At 43.4% G+C, this 14,263-nt stretch overlaps 2 protein-coding genes and 1 long non-coding RNA gene across 3 annotated transcripts in view; 2 read left to right on the top strand and 1 right to left on the bottom strand.

Annotated features, from left to right (window-relative positions):
* The window catches only part of wwp2 (WW domain containing E3 ubiquitin protein ligase 2), a 304,365-nt gene extending 297,753 nt beyond the window's left edge, over positions 1-6,612 (bottom strand). Inside the window, exon 1 of the mRNA XM_072386810.1 lies at positions 6,606-6,612. The gene's annotated coding sequence lies outside the window, so the exon portion shown is untranslated. The remainder of the gene's footprint in view (positions 1-6,605) is intronic.
* Positions 1-6,705, top strand: part of LOC140307794 (anoctamin-1-like) — a 57,682-nt gene extending 50,977 nt beyond the window's left edge. Inside the window, exons 20-24 of the mRNA XM_072386806.1 lie at positions 421-573; positions 668-720; positions 2,152-2,336; positions 3,744-3,849; positions 5,283-6,705. Coding sequence (XP_072242907.1) covers positions 421-573; positions 668-720; positions 2,152-2,336; positions 3,744-3,849; positions 5,283-5,534 — 749 coding nt within the window. The 3' untranslated portion in view covers positions 5,535-6,705. The remainder of the gene's footprint in view (positions 1-420; positions 574-667; positions 721-2,151; positions 2,337-3,743; positions 3,850-5,282) is intronic.
* A 5,008-nt stretch (positions 6,706-11,713) lies between these two features.
* On the top strand, positions 11,714-13,028 carry LOC140306727 (uncharacterized). Its single transcript, XR_011915783.1, has 3 exons — positions 11,714-12,461; positions 12,699-12,738; positions 12,833-13,028. It is a non-coding gene; the product is annotated as an uncharacterized lncRNA (long non-coding RNA).
* Positions 13,029-14,263: the final 1,235 nt, after the last annotated feature.

Raw genomic sequence — 14,263 nt, 5'->3', positions numbered from 1 at the left:
ACACTTATGCCACCAGTACAAGCCCTAAAACCTTTGCATTTTAGGGCGCTTTCCTACCAGAGCTGTTTGGTTCACTTTAAACGGACTAACCCTAACCCTAACCCTAGAGTTTAAGGAAGTATGCCACACTGAATCGATTGCTTCAGGCCACTGTTCAATAATCTCGAATGCTGTACCAGTATGTCATGGTAGAGAGAGACCTGAGATGAAGGCAAAGCTTTTTTTTTATTGTTGAGGAAAAACTGCCTGTCACATTACAACCTATGGCACCTGAATTTGATTAAGCGTATATAGACAATGGATGGATGATAAAGGATGGTTAAAAGTATGCTAACTGTTAATGCCTAAAATGTTTATGCAGTGTTTTGTCTTAACAATAGCATTGGATGGTTTGAAACATCAATATATCTTTTTTCCTAGTAATCCAGTTTGGTTTCGTCACATTGTTTGTGGCATCCTTTCCACTGGCTCCACTCTTTGCTCTGCTCAACAACATAATTGAAATACGCCTTGATGCCAAGAAATTTGTGACAGAGTTGCGAAGGCCAGTGGCGGCGAGAGCCAAAGACATTGGTGAGTTATGTAATTTGAAGGCTATTAGATGAAAAATGTTGACAACAATACATCAGGATACGGCTCATTAATAGATATGTATTTGTGTCCACAGGTATATGGTATAACATATTGCGAGGGGTAGCAAAAGTGGCTGTCATTATTAATGTAAGTAATCAAGCATAAAATAACTCATACTTACACAAACACACACGCATACGCAGACACACACAGCATAAAAAGAAACAGTCTAAAGTTTCATCAAACCTTCCTATGTATTTTGATTGTAAATATTAATGTGTCCAAAGACAGTTTTTAGCTAACATTCAATAAACATTGTTATGAAACTCATTAACTATATGGCACCACTGACAAAATTCAAAAGCTAATAACTAAGAATCTGAGCACTGACCTTCACGACCATCAGTTATCAGAGTAAACATACACAATGACTACAAAAACTTATCCTTTAAAATAGTACATTAGAGTTTATTAAACTTAGCACAATGATTAAATCAATGGTACTTTCATTGATAGGCACTATTGTCTGCTAAACCACCACACTATGTACAAAATAAGCAATAAAAGAAAAACCATCGGTGTAGGTGTGTGTGTGTGTTTGTATGGGAGAAGAGGGAAGAACCATTAGACAAAACAGTGGCTGTGATCATGTGATGGTAAGGGGACAAGATAGTGACCATGTGCTCAGTAAGTCACAAAGTGCAAGCCAGAACAATGAGATTGTTGAGTCAAAATGGAGGCCAGAATCATATGTTAGCCGGAGAAGCTTCAACAATGGCAGACATGTTGCCCCTAACCTTATGGTAAAATGAGCTCTTTGGATCCTTTGTCTGTGTAAGCACATTTGCCAGCATGTAAAAGCAAATGGTGGACGTGCACAGCCAGATATTCAAATCCCTGTCTTTGTGTCCATTTCTGTTTACCATACTTCAAATGTTAGAGAGGGAGAGTTCCACAATGGGTAGATTTGTTCTTATTTGATCCAGGAGGGAATCCAAAGGGGAGGGGAGGGTGCTGGCCAATGGAGCAGAGGTTCCGAGTTGGTGGTGGGGCAAACAGGGTGAATGAATGGTTGTGATTACAACATCAAACTCAAAGGAAACAAATCAATACAGTACACGTACAGTATGGTGTCGCAGTCTTATGCTTGGAGCAAGCATTAATGCTAATGCCCAGCGTGTTTGTTACCATGGTCCTTAAGGGATGTCTTTCTTGCCATTGTTGTTGCTCTTGGAAGAAAGAGTTGGAGATGGTCTGTTTTTGCATGAGATTTATTTTTTGTTATACAAGGGCTACTGGTTACGTTTTAGTTGTTCTTGCTGCTGGCAGGCTGTGCCAGTCAAGGAGGCTTTGGAGAGCTCGTTTAGAAAAGCAGGCCTTTTCTTCTACCAATGGGGAGAACAGTGAAGGAGAGGGACGTTCTGCAGCTCCAGAGGCTATCTAGGAAAGAGCAAGCGACTTTCCAGAAAGTCCTGCAAGAAACTATAAAGGCACTTTTGGTTGTGTCTTTGTTCAGTTTGGTGTGTGGCTAACTCCCAGTTCTGCAACTAATATCTGAACCTCCACCCCTTCTTTCAGGCATTTGTTATCTCCTTCACCTCTGACTTCATCCCACGAATGGTCTACCAGTACATGTACAGCCCAGATGGCTCCATGCATGGATTTGTTAACCATACACTGTCTTACTTTAATGTCAGTAAGTTTGAAGATGGAAAAGGAACCATGGATCCCTTGCATCTTGGCTATCCTGTTGAAGTTTGCAGGTAGGGAAATCAACTTGCTCAAACATGTTTACAGTTCATAGTCAATGTAATATAATGTCAGTGTAATTTAAAATTATGGCTATACTTTAAAACATACAATACCCAGAGATTTAAAGTCTTAAGAGTTTAGGTATGGCTCTGCAGATGCCACATTTTGCACTGAATCAGTTATTTGGTCAGGGTTGCTACTGACAGTAGTAACAGTACCCTCTGCCTGGAAAAGCTTGGATGAATTTTGACACAGGAGTTAGAGACAGAGAGGGAGAGAGAAAGAGAGAGAGAGCTGTGATTTTTGGTGTTATAAACTCTTTACAAACACTGTTAAAACATCTTTCACAGAATCCCAGATTGCATTTCAACAAAGAAAGAGAAAAATAAGCTGTTCTTTGATGACAAAACACAAAACCTCCTCACAACCTCAGAGTTGCACAGAAATTAAATTACAAAATTAGTCTTCATTTCATAATTTTAACAAAAAGAGAGTTTGGTAACAGAATCATCCACCTTTCTCCTCTAGCTCATACATCATCATTTTTGGTTGTCCTATCACGAAATGTAAAAGTTAATTTGTAGTTTTCCATTTCTGAGTTTAATTGAAACTATCCTCAAGAAAATCTCTAAAACTACTGTTGCTCAACAGACAAACTGTGTTAAGTATGTGCACTACTAAAAAACAACAAAATAGTGTTAACCTCTGACCAGACAGAGGGCATTTATCTCTAACAGTGGGTTATTAATACATTGTTTCATCCCAAAGAGAAACACCATTCCCTCTTCCTTTATACCTTCACTCCCCATATTGCCTAAACTTAAGGTCACAGGACGATAGCCCTAACCATAAGTCCCCCCTCCGTGAAAAAATTGGATAAATTAATTTTTATACTTTTTAATAAATTTTCCCCAAAATAATATTTTTTACCCTAAATCAAACCACCTGCTCTTCATTTGTATACCTTCCCCTTCCATTTAACTTTAACTTTGGGAGCACGCTAAAAGTGAATAACGTTGCTCGGATAACACGGTAGTATGCACAAGCACAGGTTTGATTTTATTTCTATTTATGTATGAATCAAACTTGATCAAATATTTGTCACATATCTTTTAAGATGACTACTTTAGGAGGCAAGATTGATCTTCAAATGAGATGTCAGATACAAACTTCCATATAATCATTTTTTAAAAAGAGGCTTAAGGATACATGAGACATGAGGCAATTAAAATCTTTTCAATTTGATCAGCAAGTCATACTGCATATCCTGTGTGTTATTAAATGTATCAACAACTTCTAGAACTAATTTCTTTGAAGAAGACAACATACAATTTCTTCTGTGGACAACAGCAATTTAGGTACAGAATTATCTATTGTGACACCTTATTTTTTTGTTTTTGTTTTGTTATAAATCAAAGGTATAAGGACTACAGAGAACCTCCTTGGTCACCCACACCTTATGAGATCTCAAAGGAATTCTGGGCAGTTTTGGCTGTGCGACTGGCCTTTGTTATTGTTTTCCAGGTGAGGTGAAACATTGTACTAGTACATTTAGTGTAATTGTTATTGGTATTGTGAATACAATTGTCATAATTGTTATTTTATCTGATACATTTTTTTCTAAATTACACCAAGCCACTTCTGAACGTCATCTCAAGAAACTTTAAAGACACAGTTCAATTCCACTCATTTAATTGTAATCCAATTCATTAAAATTGTACTTATATGATGCAAATTCCTAAAATAAATTTAAAGCCAAGGGAACTAACTGAATTGCATAGAATTTTCCATTCGATTCCCTGTCCTGAGCATGCACAGGGTGGTGGGTTTTGAGTGGAAAGGAAAACTGCTATTTTAATAGGAGCAACATCAGACTTAGGAAGTGCAGCCATCTGACATAATCGGTAAAGAGGCTAAATGATAGGACATAGGCACAAACATAGAAATCAGGTTCAGAACATGGATTCAACGTATCATTGGAGGTTCCCCTGAAACTAAGACCCATTGCAGCATAGTTAAAGGGATGGTTGAGGGTTAGACCATGCGAAAATGAGAGATGGGTTAATTAAAAATGGATGGCAGGCCGCTGTTTGCTCGCGGGCCGTGGTTTAGACAGCCCTGTCCTACACCATTGTCTCAGCTGATCCACAACATCCCTGTAGGTAAACTCATATCCCTAGAGATTATATCATTAGCGAACTTAGCAATGATGTAACTGTGGTTGACAGTAATACAGTCATCCGTGTAGAGGGTCTAGCACACAGCTCAAGTGCTGAGGCTGATGGCAGTGTAGAACGGGGTGGCCCATTGTAACCCTCTATGTCCAGTCACTCAGGAAGTCCTTAATCCAAAGGCAGGTGGAGAGTGGAATTCCTTTGTCCAATAGTTTGTTCTCCAGTCTGTGGGCGAGTATGGTGTTAAAGGCAGACCTGAAGTCTATGGAGAGGAGCCAAGTGTAGCTCCTCTGCTGCCCCAGGTGGGACAGAACAGCATGGAGAGCAGGAGCCACAGTGTATTCCATAGACTTATTAGCTCTGTAGGCAAACTGAAGTGGATTGCACATGGGAGAAATGAATTACGTTCATTTCACATTAGATTTAACAGCTGCGTTTGACACGGTTTCATGGTTTTGGAAAAATAATAAATGCATTTATGACATGCTCTTCATTCTGTGTAAGTTTTTGTGATATATCCATGTGTAGTGTGTTGTAACTGTGTTGATGTTGTCTTTGCCAGGATTCTCCTGCAAAAGAGAGGTTTTATTTCAATATGACAGTGTTGCAAAGGCCACACAATGCTCACTGTTTTTCAAGGTTGAATTTTTTTTTTCTGGCAGTTGCATTCATCTAATTTCATTATATGCCATGTATTACACCTACACAGCAAACAATGTTGTTTTATAAAATAGAAGAAATGTCTTCATAATACCATAATTTCCTTTTACTTGTCTCTGGCAGAATGTTGTGATGCTGATGAATGACATTGTAGACTGGCTAATCCCAGACATCCCCAAGGATATTAGCCTGCAGATACACAAAGAGAAGATTCTACTGGTTGACCTCTTTATGAAAGAAGAACAAGGCAAAATCAATCTACTTGAGAGGAGTGTCTCATCAGCCATCAATGAAAACTGCAGCAGGAGCAACAGCAACAGAACGATGGCTCATCCACGCTCCACACAGACAATCAACGGCTCAAAAACTTGCTAATGCTATTAAAAATATCTTCATAATACGGTCTTAGTTAGCAAGTCAAAACTTGCTAGCATCTTGTTTGCTCAGGTCAACCTATGCTCAATGTTTTTGTTCATGTCCAGAACATTCCAACAACTGGGAGAGTAGCTGGCCTGTGTGAGGAAAGTATGGGCGTGCCAAATTTGTTGCAGTTTGGGTAGATAGGTTATAGAGGGTTAGTAAGCCATGTTTTGGTCAGTATTATTTTCAAAATAAATGTGTATTAAGCTTTGCATGCATAATGTCATAAGAAAATGTTTATATAAATATGAAAATCCCTTTCACAAATCCATAAACACGTTTTTAGACTTACAATTGTGTATAAATCAGAAAATGTTTACCCCAAAAAGTCGATGTAATTACCACTACATTTTATTAAATTAAGTGCTTATTGCTACCACTCCACAGTGAAAGTCCAATTTATATATTTGATCTTTTCGTCATGATTCACATAACCCCACACGTATTAATGTATCATGCTAATGTGAAATCTTGAAAATGGTGTTCAACCTCCCTCACTATTGAGCCGCAATCACCCTTTGTAAACCAACCTAGTACGAAATTAAAAAAAAACAAAAACAATACCAAAATACTCACCAAGCTGCTGTAAAGCATTAATTAAGAAATGCAGTAACATCAACTTATTTTGCTCTGGAAAAACCTCAAACCATTTAGATAATACATCAACACAGAGACACAACTCAAGACAACTCAAGTTTTTAGTAAACCATGATTAATTGTTGTATCATCCACCCCCCTGATGAGACTTAGTGTCATCCGTATGTTAATTGTGCCAAATTCTTCCACTGCATTTTATCCTCCTGTGTTGCTGTCTGCTGCAGGACAGAAATGTTTGTGGTTAAATTTTATTTTGGGAGCAGCACATCATCAGGAAAGCAGCCATTTATTCTCAATGAGTAACTGATTAACCTGTTTAGGATAAAATTTCTTCATTACCTGCTTATTTATCACTACTTGTTACTTGCAACTAAATTCTTGTTAATTCTCCTACTGGCTGTGTTTGGTGATGCTGAATCATCCACAGACAGTTCAGGATCAGCAATACGTTTTTCTTCTCCAGTTGAATCAGAAACACTTCATGTTGTGCCAACAGTGTGACATTAGAGCTGCTTCGAACATCATTTGATGCAACATTTTATTTTGTTTATTCATTTAATTTTATTAATTGATTAAAAAACCTATTTTTTTTGGCTAGTCTTGTGGCCTTGTGCTGCTTACATTTTCCTTAGCAGTGCCACAGTGTAGGGCTTGTGTTGTCAGACATCAGATCTTTGGTTGTTATTGATCACTGTTACCTTGCATGCATGCTTTGAAGTAAAGCCCTAGATCTTTCCAGCTTTGCTACTCTCATTTTTCTTTTTGTTATTATTGATTTGTAATCATTGTCCTTGCTCAGAGCAGTTTTGGAATGTTAGCTAAGTTGTTCAGGACCCTTGTTGTTTTTCCTTTGACATAATTTAGGCCTTTAATCGTGTAGTTCAAAGCTCTGTGCTTTACCTTACGTAGAGCAGCCCTGCCTTCAGTTTATTCTGTTTTACTTATGTGCACCAGATTAAAAAATCCAGCTAATTTCTTATGTAACTTTTTTAATGAACCAGTATAACATGAATAAAACCTTTGTCTCAGTACATTTCGCTCATGTCATTTACACCCTCCCACTTTCAGTACCTCACACTCATTTTACTTTCCATCTATAAGAATATCTTTGGATCAGTGTATGTAGTAGGTGTTGTTTTTAGTGAGTAGGATTGAAAACACTGGAAGTAATAAGGTGTTTTGTCCTTTCCATTCCTTCCGCCTTGCCACAGTGTGTATATACTGCACACATCTAAAATCAAAATAATCAGAAAACTCCTGAAAAGGGGTCCTTTAAACTAAAGGATTCTTCACTCTGGTGCTGACATGAGAATATCAGCATTAACTCTTTAATGCAAGAAACAACGCCTGGAACAGTTCATAGATCATATCAATGTTGGCTCTCCAGGTTCCATTAATTCTCTCAGCCATACCTTGACCCTGTGCTAAATGAACATCTGCTTACCCCTGTGTGAATGCAAACAAACCCTGAGAGGCATCAGACAGAGTAACTCTTAAAAACCCTAAATAAGCAGAACATTAATGATCCAGAATAATATGAGGAAAATTTCAAAAGACAGATGGAACACATTGCAAAAATCTGGTGGCACCTTGGTTAGAAGAGTGTGAGGGTTTAGCATCCCCACAGACTGTGTCTGCAACATTTATTATTATCAGTTTAGGCTCTAAGCTATACTTGAATTTCTCTATTTTACACCTGTTAATATTGGCGTGTCACTCTCACTCTTTGTTTTAACCCTTAGGCTGCTTGTATTAAGCCGAGTCAGTTCAATTCAGTTTAATTTCTATAGCACCAAATCACAATAAAGTCATGTAAAGACACGTCATACATCAATAATTTTGCTTAGTGCCGGTTGGTATTCTGATTTATGTTAGGGGAACAAGGTTGGACCTCTCCCCCGAAGAGGAGACGGTAGGTGCACTCTCACCCCTGCCTTTCGCCACAGTGTCCGCACAAACATAATTGGGTTTCCATAGGTGATATGATTATACTCTTTTGCTTTCCCTTACTTTCCTTTAATTAGTTTCAAATGAGCATTTATTTAGCTTATTAGCATAGTTTAGCTTTCACACACTTCATTGGCAACGTTTCGACTATTGTTTTGTCTTCTTCAGGCCCCAGTGTGCTCCCCTGTATTACTCCTCTTTCCTTTTGCTTGTCTTTTGTCCTTTGGCTTGTTTTAATTTCCAACTTAATTTAGTTTAGGCACTCCCTTTACTTTGCTTTCACTCAACTATAATTAGGATCAGGGCATGGGTGGGGGGGTGGTTAGAACATTAAAATGTTTGGACCCCGCCATCCATGACGAAGGCGGGGTCAATGCCCACTGTATCCAGCCCCACCAAAACAGGCCCGCCCTGCCACACCACCCACTCCCCCACGCCACCCCTCCCCACCATGTACATATTCCCACACATCAAACATATGTATATATTCCACAACCTCCACGCAGATTGGGGTTAGGATGGGATAAAAGTGAAAGATAATAATTACGGGAGAGACTTAGGGTTAGGGCCAGGTTCCACTAAGGTTAGGGGAAATTGAAATTATAACCCTGCCACCATAGGCGACAGGGTTAGGTTTGAGAGTTAGGGTTAGGGGAGAGACTCTATCATGATGACCCCCCCTGACTCATCCAACGACAAGCAAGTTGAAATGGGGAGCCAAAGGTAAGGCACTGGGTTAGGGTTAGGGTTAGGGGTTAGGGGGTTAGGGGTAGGGTTAGGGTAGGGTTAGGGTTAGGGTTAGGTGAGAGACTCTGTCACGATGACCCCCCCTGACTCATCCAACGACAAGCCAGTTGAAATGGGGAGCCAAAGGTAAGGCACTGGCCGTCGCACGTCATCCGCAGCCCTCGTCGCCTTATAATGACCAGTACCATGACATCTCCAATTAGGTGAAAGAACATATGCATTAATGCCCATGTACGCAGTCATACATGCACATCAATCCACATGTGAAACAGGAACCGGAGGAGACAGAGTCAGGGAGAGGGTGTCGGACCGGACTGTATCCCACTCCCCCGCCTTACCAGGCTGTACACTCTGCCACCTCCACTCCCTCCAAGACAGGAGGGAAGTGAAAAGGAGGAGAGGAGAGATAGTGAACGTGTGAAATGTAGAAGTGATATCATGTGGACCTGTATCAAAGGTGAGTGAAATGAGAACCGTGATTTTGGGGGTACACATCGTCAGTAGTGGACCTTGGGATCACAGGGCGTTTCGGCCATTATCACTAGACACCCTCACCCAAGGAAGGCCCCGCCGAGATTGATCAGGTCCCGGGGTGTGTCCCATAGCCAATCGGTGTATGTGAGAGGAAAAGAGAGCAAAAGAGCCATTAGGGTTCCAAATCCGCCAGTCCAGTTCTGAAAAGGGCAGAATATAAGAGTGAGCCTTAAAAAAGACAACTAGAAAGAGTCTTTAGGGCTAGGCATAAGTCCAGAAGGGGTTAGGGTTAGGGTTGAACGCAGGGCAGGGGTTATATGTAAAGGGGCTAGCACATAAGTGGACAAAAGAGCCATTAGGGTTACAAATCGTCCAGTCCAGTTCTGAAAAAGTGCCGTAAAAAAGCCAACTAGAGAGAGTCTTTTAGGGTTAGGCATCAGTCCAGAGTCCTTTAGGGTTAGGGCTGAATGCAGGGCAGGGGTTAGGGTTAGGGTTAGGGTTAGGGTAGGGTTAGGGGTTAGGGGATTCTCATTCAAAGTGAATGTAAAGTGGAAGCAAATTCCACATTACATGCAAATAGGTGAGAATATGGAAGTGGAATCAGGGACAATAAGGGACCCCACTAGATGGCAGTGTTGTATAGGCTATGAGAGAGGTTTGAATGGAAGCGAATTAAAAGCGGTGGCAGGCGTTTTTTGGAAGGTGTTCCAGGTACTCGCGGGTGAGTGTGTGCGGATGGTGTTTTGGAAGCGTTTGGTGTGGGCGTAGCTCTGCGAGCGTGTGGGCTGTCCCGGATGTTTTAATTGAATCCGAAAGGCGGAGTTAGTGGCCAGGTAGCGGTAGGGGTCTGGGTCGGGTTGTTGGTCAGGAAAGGGCGTAAAATGGAGGGAGAAAAAGGGCGATGTGGGGAGTGCAGATGTAGATGAGAGGAGGGGTATGATATGCAAGTGGAGATGGAGATGAGAGGATGGATGTGGGGGGGGTGTGATGCGGCCGGCTTTCGGTAGCCTTCGGACCCGCCCCTTCGGGGCGGATCCACCATGAACGTGACATGAAAAGGGGTTTGATGTGCAATTGGAGATGAGAGGAGGGATGTGAGAAGGAGTGTGATGTGGAGATGGAGATGAGAGCAGGGATGTGGGGGGGGTGTGATGTGGAGATGGAGATGAAAGGAGGGATGTGGGGGGGGGGGGGCGGCCTGCGGCCGGCTTTTGGTAGCCTTCGGGGCGGATCCGCCATAAAAATGACATGAGAAGGGGTTTGATGTGCAATTGAAGATGAGAGGAGGGATGTGAGGAGAGGTGTGATGTGCAGATGGAGATGAGAGGAGGGATGTGGGGGGGGGGGGGGGGGGGGCGGCCTGTGGCCGGCTCTCGGTAGCCTTCGGACCCGCCCCTTTGGGGCGGATCCACCATGAAAGTGACATGAGAAGGGATTTGATGTGCAATTGGAGATGAGAGCAGGGATGTGATGTGGAGATGGAGATGAGAGGAGGGATGTGGGGGGGGGGGGGTGTGATGTGGAGATGGAGATGAGAGGAGGGACGTGGGGGGGGTGGCTGGCCTGCGGCCGGCTTTCGGTAGCCTTCGGGGCGGATCCGCCATAAAAATGACATGAGAAGGGGTTTGATGTGCAATTGAAGATGAGAGGAGGGATGTGAGGAGAGGTGTTATGTGCAGATGGAGATGAGAGGAGGGATGTGGGGGGGGGTGTGATGTGGAGATGGAGATGAGAGGAGGGACGTGGGGGGGGTGGCTGGCCTGCGGCCAGCTTTCGGTAGCCTTCGGGGCGGATCCGCCATAAAAATGACATGAGAAGGGGTTTGATGTGCAATTGAAGATGAGAGGAGGGATGTGAGGAGAGGTGTTATGTGCAGATGGAGATGAGAGGAGGGATGTGGGGGGGGTGTGATTTGGAGATGGAGATGAGAGGAGGGATGTGAGAAGGGGTGTGATGTGGAGATGGAGATGAGAGGAGGGATGTGGGGGGGGTGTGATGTGGAGATGGAGATGAGAGGAGGGACGTGGGGGGGGTGGCTGGCCTGCGGCCGGCTTTCGGTGGCCTTCGGGGCGGATCCGCCATAAAAGTGACATGAGAAGGGGTTTGATGTGCAATTGAAGATGAGAGGAGGGATGTGAGGAGAGGTGTGATGTGGAGATGGAGATGAGAGGAGGGATGTGGGGGGGGGGGGATGTGATGTGGAGATGGAGATGAGAGGAGGGACGTGGGGGGGGTGGCTGGCCTGCGGCCGGCTTTCGGTAGCCTTCGGGGCGGATCCGCCATAAAAGTGACATGAGAAGGGGTGTGATGTGCAGATGGAGATGAGAGGAGGGATGTGGGGGGGGGGGCGGGTCCGCCATAAAAGCCACGTGAGGAGGGGCCAGCTTGTCACTGCCAGTGTTCCCGCCCCTCTGGGGCAAAAGCCACATTTTGGAATTTGAAATACATGTAAACTGATAGGATTGTGGAAGGCCACCATATTTCAACCATTTACATCTGAGGTCTGTCAGCGGCTCAGTCAGACTGCAGAAAAGCCTTTCTCGAGGCCAAGCAGCAAAGGGTGGGGGATGGGCAAAAAAGTGAAAATTTTAATCTCCTCCGAGAGATATGAGCCAGGCGCCTATGGAAAGGTGGGGTCGAGGAGAGCGCTGCCCCATCGGAACCGAGTCTCTAGGCTTCTCCCCGGCCAAGCTAGGGGGCGTAAGAGGTTACGGAAGATTCCACATTCCACATTCCCGCCAGTGAAAAGAATAGATTTGGGGCAGCTTCCAGATTATGGACAGTTTGGACTTGGAAGTGCGTCTTTTGGAAGCATTCCACATTCTCGCCAGTGAAAAGGTTAGACTTGGGGCAGCTTCCAGATTATGGATAGTTTGGACTTGGAAGTTGCGTCTTTTGGAAGCATTCCACATTCTCGCCTGTTAGTATGTAACTTGGAATTAGCATGAATGGTGCAAATGTGGAATCTTCCACATTGCGTCTATTAAACCATTGTGTCCCGCCCACAGCCCTCCCACCCACCACATGACTTCCTGTGTTAACAGGAAGTGTGCTGCGGAAGGTGGACTGAGGTGGCTGTCTGGAGCACGCTGGTGTTGTGTGTGGCTGAAGACACAGGTAAGTTGGCATTTGTGGTGTCGAAAGTGACGTTTCTCTATGTTGTGTGCTGATTGAGGCAGGTTGTGTTTTGTTTCTGCTATGTTTGAAGGCTTTTCCGAGCATTTTACGAGTTAATTAGCAAGCTCATGCTATTGAGCTAATTAATAAGCTAATGCTATTGCAATAGATAGGAATGTGGAAGCAGACCGCATGCTTCCACATTCTCACCTAATCCCATTCATTTCCCCCCCCCAGGAAGCACATCTAATTGTCACTATTTCTGACGCGAGAGATGGTAAGTAGATATGTATGTTAAATTCTTTGTACCCAAGTTTGATGCAGCTTTTCATGTTTTGTCACCTCTCTTCTCTTTACACTGCCCCACCCAGTCGGACCAAAAAAAACAACCACCTTCCGGCCAAACAGGGGGAGCCGATGATGCTCCACCTGGGTACGCTGTCATCGATCCATATCCGCAGCGCCCCATCAGCCCGACTCCCACTGACGTCTCGTCTTCCGAGCCTTCTTCCCAGCAAACTGGAAATGAGGCTAAGAAGACCTTGGAGAAGGCCAATAAGGTGGTGGGGGCAGAGAAGAGGTCCAGCTAAGCCCCATACATTCCGTTCTGTTGGAGTCCCCCACATTTCGTTCTGTTGGAGCCAGTTCGTTGCCACTGCAGGTTCTGTGTGTTGTAAAGCAATAAAATTTTTGCAAAAGGCCTTTGCTTGTCATTATTGGCGCCTCGTAGCTATACTTGTGGTAGCTTCCATATTATGGATGATTCCACATTCCACATTCCCGCCAGTGAAAAGGTTAGACTTGGGGCAGCTTCCAGATTATGGATAGTCTGGATTTGGAAGTGGGTCTTTTGGAAGCATTCCATATTCTCGCTTATTAGCATGTAATTTGGAAGCATTCCATATTCTCGCTTATTAGCATGTAATTTGGAAGCATTCCATATTCTCGCTTATTAGCATGTAATTTGGAAGCATTCCATATTCTCGCTTATTTGCATGTAACTTGGAATTAACATGAATGGTGCAAATGTGGAATCTTCCACATTGGCGTCTATTAAGCCTTTACGTCCCGGCCACGGCCCCCACCCACCACATGACATCCTGTGTTAACAGGAAGTATACTGCAGAAGGTGGACTGAGGAGCCAGGTGGCTGTCTGGAGCACACTGGTGTTGTATGTGGCTGAAGACACAGGTAAGTGGCCATTTGTGATGTGGAAAGTGGCGTTTCTCTATGTTGTGTGCTGATTGAGGCAGGTTGTGTTTTGTTTCTGCTATGTTTGAAGGCTTTTACGAGCATTTTGCGAGTTAATTAGCAAGCTAATGCTATTGCAATAGATAGGAATTTGGAAGCACACGGTTTGCTTCCACATTTTGGACAGTCTGTTGCTTCCACATTGTGGACAGTCTTTTCGTTTTCAGGGCCGAGGTCGCCTGGATTTTGAGGAAGATGGTAAGTAGACCCCAACAGTGGTTTAAAGATTTATTGTATATATTTGTTTGCGAAGACACCTGCTGCTTAGTTGTCTGCCTGTTTTCCATCCATCGCATGCAGTCTCCATCGTTGAAGCTTTGCGGGTTGTGCTACCGCAGCTTTGCGAAGCTTAAGCAACACCTGGAGTCTGCTCACACGATCCCCAACAGTGTTGAGTTTGGGCTCCTTCTAAAATATGGGAGTGCAAGGTAAGATGATGTGATGATTGATGATGTGTCTTGGCTGTGCTTTTGTGACAAGGGGGCCGGGGGGGGGTATAAGATTCCACATTCCACATTCCCGCCAGTGAAAAGGTTAGACTTGGGGCAAC

This window comes from Leuresthes tenuis, unplaced genomic scaffold, assembly GCF_036924035.1.
Source record: "Leuresthes tenuis unplaced genomic scaffold, fLeuTen1.0.hap1 SCAF_5, whole genome shotgun sequence".
Classification (NCBI taxonomy): domain Eukaryota; kingdom Metazoa; phylum Chordata; class Actinopteri; order Atheriniformes; family Atherinopsidae; genus Leuresthes; species Leuresthes tenuis.
Note: the sequence above shows the minus strand (reverse complement) of the source record. Positions and strands in the feature narration are given on the sequence as shown.